Source organism: Vipera berus, assembly GCF_964194415.1.
Source record: "Vipera berus genome assembly, chromosome: Z".
Taxonomy (NCBI): domain Eukaryota; kingdom Metazoa; phylum Chordata; class Lepidosauria; order Squamata; family Viperidae; genus Vipera; species Vipera berus.
In genome coordinates, this window is record NC_138205.1 from 29,580,316 (window position 1) to 29,597,990 (window position 17,675).

The following is a 17,675-nucleotide window of genomic DNA, read 5'->3' on the forward strand; positions in this document are numbered from 1 at the left end:
GTTCCCAAAGATTAAGAAATTCCTATTTTTAGTAAAATAGGCATTAAGAGAGGGTCTTACAAGGTGCCAAAGAAATGGGATTCTCTGATGAAGAAGCAAGCACAGAAAGGCAAATTCAGAAACTTGAGCAAATGGGAAAAGAGCAAAAGAAAAGGACAAGCTGACCTTTTCACAAAGGTCACAAAGATCAGCCTTCCCTAATCTGGGTATCTTTTATATGTGCTGGAATCCCATTTAGCTAAATAATGTGGGAATATCTAAGGGGATTCTCATCCGGGTCATAGTTGTCCCAAAGATGCTTTTCAAAAGACAACTGGACTTGATTTTCCCTTGAAGATGTTTCACTTCTCATCCTTCAGACAGAACAAAAGAAGCTTCTTGGACCAGAAGTGAAACATCTTCAAGGAAAAACAAAGTCCAGTTGCCTTTTGAAAAAGCACCTTTGGGATAATGTGGGACCAATGTTCCAAAGACATCTGAAGAGTAGCAAGTTGTGGAAAAGAGCAGACTATTCATCAGGTCCTGTTGCATGAATTTTTGCTTTGTGGTGATCTTTGGGGACATCTACATCTGAGTAGTTTCTCCCCATGTTTAAGCCTAAAGGAAATTAGATTTGAATCTCTCCTACAATCTGGTGGTGTTCAAGAGCCTGATTGGCTGGGTGCAACCTGTTATGGGTCCTTCTCCCACTGCCATCCAGAGAACAGAACACAAGAACAGTAGGAGTGTGGTAGAGGCACAGATATTTATAGATCTGAGCCAGCACTTTAGGTTTGGTTTCAGCTCCCAGGACCCATCAGCACATTCCTGAGACTGCTGGGAATGTGTCTCTGTTCCAGGTCACTCTCTCCCACTTTAAATCCCCAGGACCATCTCTTTAGCTTCTGACCACATAGTTCTCTCCAACCTCCCCCTCCAAATCTTTTTATGCCATACTCCAGTCTTTTCCTTATTCATGCCCTTCACCATTTTGATACTCTCACAAACTTTTCTTTCAGTCTGTCCAGCCTTGCACTTCATCCAACATCAGTAAATCAAAGGAGAAAATGTTGACAACATATTTATGTTGTTTTATTTTAGTGCAAGCTTAAATAAAATGGTCATGTTCCAACATTTAAATGAAAATAAATAAACATAAATACAATAGCACTTACAACAAGGTACCTGTTATTGCTATTCTTTTTTCATATTCTCGAGCCCAATTTCTAGACTCTTTGGTTTAGTGAAATCCAGCTATCGTCTCTAAATCCAAAAAGCCCTTTTACCCTTTCAAGGACAGATCCCTTAGTCTAATTCCAGACAATCAAAGAAACCAGAATTCTGCTAGATTACACACTTCTGGGTCTGATACCAACCTAGGAGCTGTAGCTCATATTTCTCATTGCACTAAAACTTGCTGGCTTCTACTTTGAGGAACTAAGGTGCAGTTGCTCTGAACAGCTAATAATAGCATGGTGGTATGGCAAAGAGTTTAGTTCCCTAATGTTGCTTCCCAACTCATTCCAGCCCAGTGCTGTCATATAAGGGCATGGCAGAAAGCCCATGGCTTGATTTTCACATCTATCCTGGAGGCTAGGCCAGGCAACCATTGGCTGTGAGCTGAAGGGCTAATCTAGGCCAGCTGCAAATGTCACTCACATAAGCCCTAACTGGAAACAGTATTCTGCCCCTGAGTTCTCCTTGTGTGCTGTCTGCTTTTCCTGATTGCCTGTCTTTGGGATCTCCACTGAGAATTCTGGGTGCAGGCAGCAGGGCTTCTACCATGGCTTCCTGGAAAGTCTGTATGCTTGGCCTTCTTCTGGTCCTGCTCTGTTCATTCCAGCTTCCTAGAACACAGGGTCAGCAACACAATCACCACAGCGATGTAGAATACCATGGAAATGAACATCATCATCCCAGAGAGCATCACCATGATGCACACCATTATCAACATACCAAAGGTGATGGTGCTGATGATGGCCATGCTCACCATCATGCTGCTCAGTATGCTGGACATTACCAAGGAAGTCATCATTCTGAACATGATGATGATGATGATAATGAAGAGGAATACCATCATCCTCATAGTACAGATCATCACATTGACCATCACCACCATGATGATAGCAATGATGATGATGATGATGACAGCCAGAGTAAGCACCATCATGATAAACATCGTGGAAATCAACATGATGATGATGATGATGACCATTATCATCAGGGACATCATGAAGACCACCATCACCATCACAGTGACAAAGAGAGACACCATCATGGAGACCATCAGCATCAAGAAGACGATGATGAAGATGATGCTGAACACCAGCACCACTACCATCATCAAATGCATGATGATGATGATGATGATGATGATGATGATGATAAAGATGATGGTGACAGTCAGTCACATCATGACCATCACAGCCACCACCAATACCATAAAGATGATGACAGTGATGACAATAATGATATTGAAGACCAACACCACCATTATAGACATCATGGAGATCATGGCAATGATGATGACGATGATGATGACGATGACGATGATGACAATGATGATGATGATGATGATGATGACGACGATGATGACAACAAAGATGATGTTCGTCATCATCAACGCCATCACCAAAAGCATGCTGCTGCTAATGATGATGATAAGCATCACCATCCCCACAAAAAAGAAGAAGAAGAAGAAGAAGAAGAAGAAGAAGAAGAAGAAGAAAGCAATGATAGTAATGAAGATGAGGATGATGAAGATACAGCTCACAAATCCTCTCACCAAAGTAGTCATCATCATCACCATCGGAAACATGATGATGAAGAAGAGTCTGATGAAGTACCTTCTAAGGAGAAGGATGATCATAAGCATGAACGACACAGACAAAAGCATCATAAACATGACACCCATGAAAAAGCCAAAAAGCACCATGGAAAGGAAAAAGGTGAGAAATGTGTGAATATTGTGGGGAGGTATATGATTGATGTGTGGTTTTATTTAGGGAAAAAACTAAGGGAAATCTTGTCTAACTTGGTCTCCAGCCATCAGAGAAAAAGAGATTTGATATCTACATCTGGAGGACAGCTCGCTGGGGAAAATGTGTTGGGAAAAGCAGATATGTTGAGGAAAGTCAGCAATACATGCTTCAACTGCCATCATAGCCTCCATTAATATTTCAGAGAACCTGAAAATTTTGTTCTCCCTGACCTATGTTTCTCACTGAAGCAACCCAATCTCCAAGACCCTATTCCAGCTTTCACCACTTGACAGCCTAAGTGTATAGGACTAGAGCACCCATAACAGAATAATAGAATAACAAAGTTGAAAGGGACCTTGGAGGTATTCTAGTCCAACCCCGTGCTTAAGCAGGATGCCCTATACCATTCCAGACCAGTGGCTGTCCAGTCTCTTCTTAAAAGCCTCCAGTGATGGAGCAACCCAACTTTTGAAGGCAACTCGTTTCACTGTTAATTGTTCCCACTGTTAGGAAATTTCTCCTTAGTACTGAGTTCCTTCTCTCCTTGATTAAGTTTCCATCCATTGTTTCTAGTCTTGCATTCTAGTGCTTTGGAAGATAAGTTGATTCCCTCTTCTTTATGGCAGCCCCTCAAATATGGGAGCACTGCCATCATGTCTATAATTGCTATAATTATAGCAATTATAGACATGCTATAATTGAATTAAAATTGAATTGATTTATAGCATTGAATTATAGCACAGCTATAATTCAAAGATCATGGAATCTGTAAACTAGATCTACTACACTACTCTGGTAAGGTGAGGTAAATAACCTAATGCTTTTATTCTTGGCTCTCAGCCTCTTTCCAAATCAAATGAACTTTATACTTTCTTCAGAAAACTCAAAAATCCAACCATCTCCTGTTCAGCCCCTATTCTATGGGCCTCATTTCCTACTCCGTTTATAGTCACTCTCTAGAACTATCCTACGGAAAAAACCAATAACAACAGAGATCAACCATAATGGAGTTGTCTCTGTGTCTCTTTTCATTTGAAGATGAGGATGAGGATGAGGAAGAAGAGGAAGAGGAAGAAGGTGAAGACAATGAGTATGAAGCAGGTTCTGTTTGCCACTACTGTGCCTTCTGCAAGGTAATGCAGGAAATGCATGTGCTTTTGATAGGTTATTATTCCCAGTTAGGAACTTAATATAAGTTGCTGACCTCTAGTGCCCCCATTTATATGGCCCATGGTGAGAGCTGGTAAAGCTTTTCATTGAGCAAATTCTGAAAGATCACCGGTTCTTTATTTCTATTCTAATACTAAAGTGGTATGGCTTTTCATTCCCCCTTGAAGTATAGTTTCCTTCTCATCCCTTTTGAATCAACTATTAAACTAGTTTGGGAACATTATGTAACACACCCTTCACAAGGATGCCTTTTTGCCTCTATCTTTCCACCAATGCATCGGAGACTATACTATGGCATGAACTCTCCTCCCCTTATTTCTGGTTAGATCTTTGCACAAATGAAGCAGTATATAAGTCTATTTCATTTGCTTCTTATCAACAAAGCTGGTCTGTGCCTGATCTGAGTATTCTGGTTCAGAGACAGTTATTTGGCAGGGGGATATCAAGTCACAAAGGAATGTGGTATGTGTAGCTTGTCCTTCCCTTGCTATACACAACCTGTTTCTGCTTATACGTATAGTGCACATATATGAAGTAGATGAGCTCAGAATCCTCTCTGAAAAAACAATAAAATAGTTTTATATGCCTATATATGTCTGCATACACATGCATATACACTCTTAACATTTTGTGGTAATTTCCCCTGGTCACAGATTTACTGCCCATACTTCCTAAGATTGTTAAACTGTTGGAACCCCAGCAAATTAACTTGTTTGGTTTTTTTCCCCTCTTAGCTTCAGATTTATTCTAAAAGGTTACTGAAAATCTTTCGCATATATATTGATGCTGTGTAAAAGTGTATTAAATAGCCTTGCCTGGAAAAGAACAGAAAAGAAACTTGAAAAATCCTTTAGTTTAAGATTGTTTTATTCAAATTATGTACTAATTTTCCACTTATATTATTTACTAACAGATTACATATGAGTATATGTATGTATGTGTGTATGGATATAAATATATTGATTAGGTGAAGAGATGGAGATTCTGGTAGGTGGTAGATTCAGGAGAGAGGGAGAGAGAAAAAGAGATGAACCGAAAGACAGACAGACAGAAACCTTGGGCTATATATTAGGCTGGATTTGATGAAGAAAAGATTATTCAGCATGCCTGTGGCTGAGCATGTCAGCACCTCTTTAAATCAGATATGAAACCAAGAAAAGATGCAGCTTCCTTAAGGCATTGTCAATAGATGCAACTTGATCATTGCAGACCCTTAATATATACCTGCAATTTGGATATCTGTTGAATATGGCTTTTAAAGATATTTCTACTTTTTTAGTATGCATATGCGCTAAAATACTAGCATATCTAAATTTAGATTATTTATTTGTATGTGTGTATGTACACATTTACAAATATACAATATAATAGTGAACTGCTGGCCCCAAGCCCTGCTTCTTAACAAATGCTGAAGTTCAAAGAGTGCATCAGTAAATGCCTATTCTGAAACCTAAACTTTTCTATTGTTATGTTATTGATTTTATATGCTTTGGTTATTTGTTTTTTACTTTAAACTGCTTAGAGTCTTGGCAAATGAAGCAGCATATAAGCTGAAATCATTAATATATAAATACTACTGCCCTCCTTTGGAGCAGTATATGCAGGCTGCCACAATGAAGTGGTGGTGGTGGGGTCAACCTGTTTTCCAACGCACCAAGAAGGCAAGACAAAAAGCAATGAATGGAAACTGAAAAAAAAGAGAGAAGCAGTCTAGAACTAAGGAGAACTTTCCTGACAGTAACAGCAGTCAATCAATGGAACAACTTGCCTTCAGAAATTGTGGTGCTCCAATACTGGAAGCTTTTAAGAAGAGATTGTCTAAATTGGTATAGGACAATGATGGCGAACCTTTTAGAGACCGAGTGCCCAAGCTGCAACCCAAAACCCACTTATTTATCACCGGGTGCCGGGTGCACGTGGCCCACTGGGTGGGCATGGCTGTGGTGGTCACGGCAGACTGGGTGGGCATTGCCACCTCAATGTTGCTCATGGGAAGGGATGACTGTGGGGGCAGAGCAAGGTTGGGGGAGATCCAGGGCGTCTCTGGCGGGTGGAGTGGTGGGCAGGAGGTTCATCCTGTGGGGTAAGGCAAAGGGAGGCAGGGCGGGGGTGGCAATTGCTGCAGGGCAAGGTAGGCAGGGGCTGGATCAGCTGCTGCTTGACACCATCAGCCCCCACACATAGAGGCCAGCAAGTGCATGGAGGCCGACGGTGTCTGTCAGCAGCCACAGCTTGCCGGCTGTCCTGAATCATGGTGAACTGCCAACAGAGCCCCACTGGCGCAGGTGGAGACGGCTCTGGGATGGCCGGAAGGAAGCCCTTGCCTGGCCTGGGCTCCGTCCACTCAATGGCTCTGAGGGGGCTGCTACTGCTGCTGCTCTGACTGGCCAACCATGCAGGGAAGCAGGAGGAGGTGGCGGGGCAGCTGGGGTCTGGAACTGCCTCAGCTGCTTGCTGACTGCAACCAGCCCCACCTCAGCAGCCTGAGAAGGCAGTGGAACCCGAGCACCAGTCCCCTACTGACGGACACCATCGGCCCCCATGCGCTCACTGGCCTCTGTGTGCGGGGGCTGATAGTGTCAGACAGCATATCCGGAAGCAAAGCTGTGCCACCCATCCTTGTGCTGGTGAGGGTGGCAGCAGTGGGGGAAAGCGGGATCTGGCATGCAACCACCCTTCACTGCTGCCGCCGCACATTATCCCCCATACGCCTCTGGGATGTGCGTGTGGGACAATGTGGGGTGGCAGCAGCAAGGGGTGGGCATGTACCACAGCTCACCTTCACCTGCTGCTGCCCCCACCAGCGCGAGGATGGGCGACATAGCTTCAGTTCCAGATCTACTGCCGGCCGGGCCTGGCGATGCAGGGATCACCAGCACCACCTCTTGCCCAGCTCCCATGTTGCCCAGGTGCTGCTGCCCCATGAAGCTGGGCAGCCGGTGTGCAAGATCCGCTGCCTCATCAGACTACTGAGACATGGCCAGCTGCAGCTGGCGAGCAGCCGAGGTGGCTCCAAACACCCGGACACCCCTCCACTTCCTGCTGCTTCCCTGCATGGTTGGCTGGTTGAGAGACCTGGAGCAGCAGGAGCAGCAGCTGCCGCCCTCCCATCAGAGCTGCTGTGTGGACAGGGCCAGTTCCCGGTGAGGGCTCCCTTCCAGCCATCCCGGGGCCATCTCCACCCACGCCAATGGGGCTGCACTGCAGAAGGGAAATGTTGGTGGCTCTGATTCCCCCCTGACGGCTGCCCCCACAGCCCCCTGCTCAGTCCCCCTTCTATGCAATCCTATGTGACCGCAGTGTGGATGAGAGGCTCAGCTGGTGGGGGGGTGGCTTTCCTTCACGGACGCGTCCTGGCCCTAGCCAGACCCCCTCACCCTAGCCAGACCCCCTCACCTTCCCCCAGCTGGGACCTGATGACCCCCCCACCCTCTTGCACCCACCCCAGTCCAAGACTCCTGCAGCCCTCCACCACCCAACCGTACCCTCTTTTTTATTATTTTTCCTCCCATTTCTTCCACAAACAAGTCAACACATATACCGCAATACATAAATACATACTCGTAAGTTTGGGTGCTGCTCGCCCATTTCCCCTTTCACTGTATCCACCCTCCTTCTCTCTCTCTCCTCTTCTCTACTTCCTTTTTCCCTTTCTCCTTTCTTTCCTACTTCCCTCTTCTTCCTCTCCTCTCCTCTCCTCTTTCCTTCACCACTCCCCTCCCGTTTCTCCCCACTTCTCCTCCTCTTTCCCTCCAACCTTCCTGCTTCCTTCCCCCTCCTCTACTCTCTTCCCTCTCTCCTCTCCTTTCTTCCCTCCCATTTCTATAAATCTGGCCTTCTCAGTATATACTTCTATAAATTTTTATACTACCTCTGGTTATGCAATACAGTGTCACCTGGTTCTCCCTCTTTATCTCCTCCTTTTTCTTCCATCTAAATTAGTATTAGCCATCTTTTAGGCGTATTCTCTTTTTCACCCACTCATAAATTTTTCCCCAGATTTCATAATACTCTGACTCTGGCTTAACTTTAATTATCATTGTTAATCTGTTCATTTCTGCACATTCCATTATTTTCCCAATCACCTCTTCTTCTGGAGGAGCTTTCAGTGCCTTCCAGTTTTGTGCAAACACAATCCTAGCTGCAGTGGTTATATGAATAATCAAATATGTGTTCTCTTTGCTATATTTCTCTGGTAAAATACCCAACAGGAATATTTCTGGTCTTAGTTCTATACGTTGTTTCATCATCTTTTCTATCCATGTTCTAATTATATTCCAATAGGTTTTAGCTTCTACACACGTCCACCACATATGATAGAAAGAGCCTGGTATTTGATGACATTTCCAACATTTCATAGATCTGTCCTTAAACATTTTAGGTAGTCTTTCTGAGGACATATGCCATCTGTAGAACATCTTGTACATATTTTCTTTATACGCTGTTGCCATTGTCAATTTGCACTAGGTGCGTGCAAATCAAGTCAGCGAAGATGGTCTGAAGGCCGCGACCCTCCTCTGCATGTGCGGCCCAGCCACCTTCAATATCGCAGAAAACTTGGTCACCCCAGCACTGTTGGAAACCATCACCTATGCAGACCTAAAGAAGAAGCTGTGTGACCATTTAGAACCAAAGCTTTCAGTGATAGCGTGGAGGCACACCTTTGAATAACACGAACAACAACCTGGCAAGTCAGCGACAGAATTCATCACAGCGCTTCATCAAGCTTTGCGACTCTGCAGTTTCTTTGACCTAGAGGAGCAACTAAGAGACTGCTTAGTCTGTGGACTCAGGAACAGAGAACTCCAACAAAAACTCTTTGCAAAGGAAACTCTCTCACTTCAAGAGGCCTTAAAGGAGGTTATGGCAGATGAAGCCACTGGAGGGGCTGTGAAGGCATTGCAGCCCTCCAAGACCGCGCCATCTTCAGAAACCATCCACCACGAGGATGCCGAACAATTGGAAGACACCGACTCTGACCACGAGGTCGACAAAATTCAGCAGCACCATGAAAGAGAAACGAGGCCAGCTGACAAGGCAATTCTGTTCCTGAGGTGTTTGGGTTGCAGAGGCCGCCATCAATGCGTGGATTGCTGTTTCAGAACAGCCACATGCTGGGTGTGTGGAAAACCAGGCCACATCACCGCTGTCTGTTGAGGTCACCAGAGGGACCACCTGTTGGACGAGACTTTCAGGAGAGGTACTGGGGCCCTGGGGCAACACCGAGTAGGGTTCTGCTCCAGCCACCAGAGCATTTTTCGCACGGGTGCCCATCGACCTCTTAAACAGAAGTTGCGACTGCAGGTTGAACTTCAGGGCATTCCATGTAAAATGGAACTGGACATAGGCTCCGCTGTGTCCATGATCTCTATCGGAACTTTTTGGCACATTTGCAGCCGTAGTAATAGATGGGTCAAGCTACGACCATTTAATATCCGACTTACTGACTTTCAGAATTCCAGAGTGGTGGTCAAGGGCAAGACCACGCTTGTGGTGAAGTTCAAGGGGTTTTCAGGCCCGCTAGATATTATTGTGGTAGATGGCCAATGAACGAGCCTCATAGGGCTAGATTGGTTCGATGCATTGGGCATCCAGGTCACCGGCATTCACCGGACTCAAACAACAGATTTGTCTTCTGTCTGCAAGGAATTCGCAGATGTTTTCGGCTCAAGTTTGGGAGAGTACAAGGGCCCTCCGATAGCTTTTAAACTTAATCCCAGGTCACGTCAATTCGGGTTAAGCCCCGCCGTGTGCTGTTTGTGTTAAAGCATAAAATTGATGCAGAGCTGGACAAGCTTGTTAGTCAGGGGGTTTTACAGCCCATAGACAGTGGGGAATGGGAGACCCCCATTGTAACGCCACTCAAGGCCAATGTAGAGGTACAAATATGTGCTGACTACAAGTGTGCCATTAACCAGGCACTACAGCAGCACGTGTACCCGTCCCAGTCGTCAGCCATATTCTGGCATCGTTGCAAGGATGCCGCATGTTTGCTAAATTAGATTTAGTGCAGGCCTACAAACAGCTGCCAGTGGATGAGGCCACGGCAGCCGCCCAAATGATTGTTACGCACAGGGGGGACTTCAAGGTAAAGCACCTTTAATTTGGGGTAAGTGTAGCCCCAGGGATTTTTCAGGGGATCATGGAGCACACGCTCAAGGGCATTCTGCGGGTTTGCCTCTACTTCGATGATGTACTCATCACCAGGGAGTCCACAGAAGTTCTGGCTGAGTGGCTTAGAGCCGTCCTTCAGCAGTTCCACGCCACAGGACTTAGATTAAGGAGAGACAAATGTAAGATTGGGGTTCTGTCCACAGAATTCCTTGGCTTTAGAATCGATGCTGAGGGCATCCATCCTGCAGAGTCAACGCTGAAAGCTGGCACCAAGCCTTAGGTCCAAGGGAGAACTTCAAGCCTTCTTGGGTGTCCTGAATTTTTATCATTCATTCCTCCCCAACAAGGCTGCAGTGGCAGAGCCACTACACTGGCTCTTAGACAAAAACTCCCCATGGCAGTGGACCAAGTTCCACGAAAGGAGTTTTCAGGCACTCAAGGCATTGTTGTCCTTGAACTCGTGCTCATGCACTTTAACAAAAAGCTGCCAGTTTGGAGCTGTGCTGTCACTTGTCGGCAGATGGGAGACAGTCACCCATCATCTATTACTCAAGGACCTTGTCCTCAATGGAGAGCAACTACGTGCAAATTGACAAAGAGGCCTTGGCCATTGTGGCCAGGGTGAAGAAGTTCTATGACTATTTATATGGGAGGCAGTTCATGGTCTTTACTGATCACAAACCCTTGCTAGGCTTGTTTACAATGGACAAGCAGACACCTCAAATTCTGTTGCCACAAATGTTGAGGTGGTCTATCTTCCTTTCAGCCTATGACTACAGGCTGTTTCACAAACCCGGCATGCATTTTAGCAATTTAAGACTTGCCAGAGTTTCCCCTACATGTGGGAGATGTTGCTGCAGAAACGGCAGCAGACAAAATCTTAAGTCGCATGTTGGCTTGGATTCACACAGGATGGCTGAAAAATAGTGGGCTCCCCGAGTTTCAGAGTTTTTTCAGTCAGAAAAATGAGCTTTCAGCTCACAAGCGGTGCGTCCTTTGGGGTAGCAGGATCGTAGTCCACACTTCACTCAGGCCCAGAGCTCTCCAGGCTCTGCACGAAGGCCATCCAGACATCGTCCGGATGAAGGCACTGGCAAGGAGCTACCTCTGGTGGCCAGGGCTAGATAAAGCTATTGAGGCCCAAGTACATGGCCGTTACACGTGTCAACAGTCCAGACCAGAGATGCTACAGGCTCCTGTCCACTGATGGGAGGAAATGCACACACCATGGTCAAGTATCCACGTAGATTTTGACAGGCCCTTTCAGGGACAGTTGTTTTTAATAGTGGCCAATAGCCACTCTAAATGGTTGGAGGTGGTTCCAGTTCCCAATATGACTACTGCAAGGACCATCCAGGTGTTGCAGTCACTGTTTGCAATGCATGGGCTTCCGGACATCTTAGTCTCTAACAACAGAGCCCAGTTCACCGCATCAGAATTCCAGGCCTTCCTCAGGGCCAATCTCATTAGGCACACCACATTGGCTCCCTTTCACCCATTGTCAAACGGGCAAGCAGAACGGATGGTTCGCACAACCAAAGAGTTCCTTAAATGCATTACTACAGGGGACTGGAACCACAGGCTGGCCAACTTCTTGTTATGCTAGCATGCAATGCCTTGTACGGCTACTGGCAAGAGCCCCACAGAGCTGCGCTGGGGCAAGAGACTAATAACAAAACTGGACAGACTGCACCCAGATAGAGTAGCCTCCGACATGGCACGCCCAAAGGCACCTAGGCATTACAAGTGGGGGACTGGGTTTGGACTCGGAACAATGCGCAAGGGTAGTTGTGAGTGCCAGCGAAAATTATTAAAGTGTCAGGACCACTCTCCTACGAGGTGGTCCTGGAAGATGGGCGAGTCATTCACACTTCAGCAGAGCAGTTCAGACGCTCTGTGACATTTTGCATGACAGAGAATGGGAACGGTGCCATAAAAACGCTTCCCCCAACCAGACCGCAGGGGCTGGGCAGTCACCTGACACCCAGCAGCAGCCATGCCGATTTAGTGGCACCATTAGACTTTGGGCTAGGCCGACCGGGACAGGCCTGCCTAAGGGACTCGAGTTGTTTTGACTCCACTGAACCACAGAGCCTGCGTCTACCAAGCATGGCAGATGAACCGGTAGACCAGGAGATTCTGGCAACCCCTCGACGCTCTGAACGAGCCTGAAGACCCCCCAAATATCTTCAAGATTTTGTAACCAAATAATTGTGTGTTCCATCCAGGGGGAAGGGGTGTAATGTATTGGTCTTTTGTATATGTTGTAAGTATTTGCTCTTGTTGCACTGCGTGCTAATTGCTTGCATTTAATTGCTAAGTGCTAGTTCACGTGTATGTTGTAACAGTTGCTAGCTGGCCCAGACTGGTTGTTTCCAGCAGTCTAAGTAGGTCTTTGGGTGGGAAACCAATGCTTCAAACTTATTGGTGTACCACCTTTCGGCCAACCATATAAGTAGCTGCACAGCAGCTCCCTTGCTGCTTCTGTTCTGTTTGACCTTCAATAATGTATGTTGCTGTTTTGAACCTTCTGTCTTGCTCAATGCCTGCAAGAACCGGCTACACAACAAAACCCACCACAGGTTGCTTCCAAAAGCCACTCACTCACTCTCCTGACAAAACCTGCTCCTTTTATAGGTTCCCCTCTCCGTGCCCGGCTCTCACAGCTGTTCCTGGACTCCACATGCGTGGAGAGGTGGAGGGGAGCAGCCTGGCCCTGCATCCCTCTGTCTTGGGCAATGTCTTGCGTGCCCACAGAGAGGGCTCTGAATGCCACCTCTGGCATGTGCCATAGGTTCGCCACCACTGGTATAGGATCACCTGTTTGAGCAGAGGGTTGGATTAGAAGACCTCCAAAGTCCCTTCCAACTCTGTAATTCAGTTATTTTGAGCATTGCCCCACCCATTTTCCTTCCAATTCATTTTCCAGGAGGAAGGGATGAGGGTTCTCTATTATCCTTGCTGGGTCTGGGGTGATCTTTGCAAACGTTTCAACATCTCATTTTCCCCCAGCTAAGCATCCTACCTCTTTTCCTCCTCCCCCTTTCTGTCTTTTTTCAGCATTGTGGGGAGTGTGACAAGTGCCCTTGTAAAGATGGGGACAGCAGTGACTACTGTATGAGCTGCCAGGTTGGTATTTCAGTTTCTTTGCCTCCATCATCTCTTCTCTTTCTTCTCCTGCAAGGCTTAGTAGTCTGGCTTCATGAATGTTCAGTAATCTTATCATATCTGTTTTCCTCACACAGTATTGTCATTTCTGCTACATTTGTCCTGTGTGCGAGACAGCCTGTGCACCAGGTGAGCAGTAGGTTATTTTTTATTTGTTTGTTTAATGGATGTCAAATCCAGCCAGGGAGTAAGGTAAACCTGAGTCCAAGTCTTGACTGGTTCAATTGAGTTGCCATCTCTCAAGTCATTGAGAAGAAACAGGAGGGAAGCATCCCTACCCCAGACATCTCCGTAACTGAATTCACACATCACATTAAGCCATATATTTTATTTTGCTTAGCATCTTGCTTGATGGCAGCCATTGCAGTTTCTAAATGATGGCTAATAGTTGTCTGTTATGCAAACTCATTCAATTATGGTTTATTCAATGAACTACAGTAAATAAAACACAGTTTGGTGTGATGTATGAACCCAGCCTATGTATGCTTTCTGGAGGCAAGATGATGCAAATTAACAATCTCCTTATCTTCCTTGTTCTAGAAACATGAACCTCTCATTTGTTCTATTTTATGCAGGAAGTATCGTAGATGAATTGTCTGGAGCCTTATTTCAGTAAGTGAGAACCTTCCTTCCTTCCTCAGTAGCATAAAGTCCTTTTCTCTCATCAGATGTGATTTTGCAGTTTCTGTTTTGTTGATTTTTAACAAGCTTTCTATTTAGAACTTGAGTATGATAACTAATGTTCCTTTACCTAGGTGTTGCTTTGATGATTTCCAGGAGGAGGAACAGGAGGCAAATCATTGCTATATTATAATAAAATCAAGTGAAATTATAGTAGTAATGCAGTTGCCAAATTAAGAACAAAATAACCTTTTTTTCCCTTTTGCAGGACAATCGCTACCATATTTGAGCAACAGGAACACTGAAGCGCCCTCTGCTGGATAAGCCAAAATTAGGAGAGATAATGACACTGATTTTTAGAGCCAATCTGTAAGCAAGGGCAAATATATGGCTGTTCTTTTCAGCAATGTTTTCCTCTTCCTCATCTTTGCAAAAGGTTTCCTAAGATTGCTTTTGTCCTTTGAAGGAAAAAAGCAAAAAAAAAAAAAGATTTTTCTATCTTTCCTCAGATGGTAGCAAAGCAACTTAAGAGTTAATACCAAGTGGGCAAGAAAAGAGAGAAATGTAACAAACCATCTACATCACTCATTTGTTTGCTCCCAAAGTCTACCTTTTGAAATTGCTTTTGATTAAAATAATAATAATAATAATAAACCGCCCTACTGTGATGAAGATTCATAGAACTGTTGTCTTGTTGAGCACTTGGGCTTTTATTTGGGCAGGGAAATTGTCCTATGCAAGCCAGGGCATGTTAAGTGAGATGAAATTTTAAACAAGACATTTCACCTTGAGTTAAGGAATACTTATTGTCTATTGTATTTCCTTAGCCATTAAATGTTTGAGAACCTCATCACACTTGCAGCTTACTCCTGAGGAATAGGTCAACTACTTGTGCTGTAGGCGTTTCCCCTCACTCATGACCTCCAGATTTGTTGTAGCAACTCCAATGTCAGCTACAAAGAAGAATCAAACCTGCCATCTCAGGAAAGATAGAGGAAGTCAGTCTTAGTAAATGAGCCAGAATAGGAGATGATTCATGCTAGTGTGAATTTGCATCAATGTTTGTTCCTGAATTGTGACTCAGTTCAGTGAAAAATATCTTGTCTGACACTCTAATGAAAATTGTATCTATTTGAACTGAATCTAAATGTGTTCATTTTTACGATACTTACTTAGCATGTCATTCTGCCCATCGGGTCCTCAGTGTCTCATCTGTGGTAATTCTTTTGGCACAGGAACAGTTTCGCTTGAAGCAGCCTTCATCAAAAATTATAGAACTGCCTAAGCCAGCTTTCTACTCTGCACAACCATTTAAATATTTTATTTATTATTTATTATTTTACAACAGTTTGTTTGCTACCTATTAGCAATGATGCTTACCTAAAACCAGACCCTACTAACCTCTCCTTTCCCAACTCTTTCTGGTCTATCAGAATCTGACACATTTCCTCATACAGCAGCTTTCATAACCTGGGATCTTCCCAATATACTGGCACTACGACATCATGTAGAGAAGGTTGCTATATACTAAGTCTTAGCACAAATCTTTTCTGGGATGCCATCACAGCTAAACTGGCTATAATACTTTCAGGAACTAGGTTTCTAGTGCCACCACTTTCAAGATACCAGGTCCGTTTCTTCTTGCATAACTGTACAAAGAAAAAGCTGGAGTTGGAAAAGATGTTGCTATTTAAGCCACCATTAGTATTCTGTACTTCAGGCAGTCATACACAATAAAAATGCTGATTCAGAAGTAACCTTTTTTTTGTAGGCATAGCCACAGGCTATATACCCTATTCTACAAATTTATTTTTTTAATTAAAGTATTTTATGCACTCTTCTTAACTAAGTGCTAATAAATGAGTTATTTTACAACCATTATATAACCATTTTTGCTTATACTGTATATTACTTAGCATCCCTCACTTGACTAATACAAAAGATGTTGTATCATCTTTTCTCTTGCTGCATCATACCATTTTTCTGCACCTGATGCCTTTCTTTATTCAAAGGTAAAAGACCCACCTCTTTTATGTCTGCCTATTGTACTGAATCTCAGGAAGCCAAAATTGGATACATTAAACCAAATAAAGAACTCTAGATGAAGACTGGATCCCTTAGACTCAGAGTGAGGATAAATTGCAACTTGGCTGACAGTAATTAATGATTTGTCTCACTTGTTCAGATGTGGATTAAGTTTTTGAACAAGAAACACAAGAAAGAAAGAATTTGATCAGGGGGTGTTGATAGAATCTACTTCTTCAAGAAGTATACGGTGTGAACAGTATTTGAAAACAAATGTGCTAGATAGACTCCAAGCTAAAATCTGAGCTTCCTTCTGAACTCAGATTTTGAGACTCACCTGCTTTGGTTCAAAATAAAAGTAATCTTCTCTCTCCACTCAAATGATGGATGCACTTTTCCAGACTTTTTAAACAATTTATAGCCTTCACTTTGTCTAGTTTTCATGAAGAATAAACTTTAAAACTTGCTTCTAAACTTGCTGTATGTTTTCTCTGAAGCCTTCACTTTGATGAAGTGGCCTTAAGGGATTTGATCATCCTAGAAACTCAACATTTTAGAGAACTGGGCAAGTAAGGGGTATATTTCCCCCCCCCCTCATTAAATGGAGGAAGCCTTTGGGATGCCATGAAGAATAGGGCAATGTCATGTTTCTGTGCCTTTCTTTATTGATTAGCTCTTCTTTTGACCCTCTGTATTGCATAAGGAAAAGAAAAGCCACCCCTTATCCTTTAAAAATCTATTGGCACTTTTAAAAGTGCAGAAAGAGCCTTGGTGGAGCAGAGAGAGCCTTGGTGGAGCAGTGGGCTAATGCCTCCTTAAGTAACACCAGCTGCCTGCAATTAGTGCAGGTTCGCATCCCACCAGGCTCAAGGTTGACTCAGCCTTCCATCCTTCCGAGGTAGGTAAAATGAGGACCCAGATTGTTGGGGGCAATTAAGCTGACTTTGTAATAATGCCGCTTGGGGGGGGGCGAAAGCCCTAATAAGCAGGCATATACATAGAATGAAGGCTACTGCTAAGCTCGGAAGCCGCCCTGAGTCTTCGGAGAAGGGCGGGATATAAATGGAATTAAAATAAAAATAAAATAAAAATAAAATGAGTATTGACCACTAAATGCGTTCTTGGCTAAAATAAATCTGCTTCCAATGCAGGTTTCTACAGTTGGTACAGGAAGCTGACACTGAATGAGGACTTCTCTATCTAGGCAGAGCCTGATAACCATTGGATGGCAGCAAACAGATACCTCAGGCTTCTTTTTGTAGCCTATGTCTAATATACCTACAACAGATTATTCTGTGGATGCTACCAAGCTACTAGAATACACAATCTGGGCACTAATGCAGATCTATGATCTGATGGAGGCAGATGCAGAGATAATAAGAAAGCTAACACAATGCCCATCCTTATTATGAAAGGAGAAATGTATTTATAGAAAGAGAATTATAGAGTTGTAGAGACCAAAGGGGGAACTGATTGCGGGGAGGAAGGGACTTAAGCATATCAGCGTCCAATGATAATAGAACCCAACTCTGTGTTTTCTTGGACATCTCTTTCCCCCCTCTAATATAAGAGGAACGTAGCTGTCCCTGAAGAGGTGAAGAAAATAATGGGTTCAGT

The 17,675-nt window shown here is 44.2% G+C and overlaps 1 protein-coding gene across 2 annotated transcripts; it reads left to right on the top strand.

Moving 5' to 3' along the window:
• Nucleotides 1-1,675: 1,675 nt before the first annotated feature.
• On the top strand, nucleotides 1,676-17,311 carry HRC (histidine rich calcium binding protein). Of its 2 annotated transcripts, none has more exons than XM_081346429.1 (6): nucleotides 1,676-2,938; nucleotides 4,004-4,093; nucleotides 13,305-13,373; nucleotides 13,490-13,541; nucleotides 13,988-14,024; nucleotides 14,302-17,311. In XM_081346429.1, the coding sequence occupies exons 1-6, from the start codon at nucleotides 1,763-1,765 to the stop codon at nucleotides 14,336-14,338; spliced, it is 1,461 nt and encodes a 486-aa protein (XP_081202555.1). In that variant the 5' UTR covers nucleotides 1,676-1,762; the 3' UTR covers nucleotides 14,339-17,311. The 2 variants fall into 2 exon arrangements, with proteins under 2 accessions (XP_081202555.1, XP_081202556.1); XM_081346430.1 differs by having other exon boundaries at nucleotides 1,676-2,927; nucleotides 3,999-4,093.
• Nucleotides 17,312-17,675: the final 364 nt, after the last annotated feature.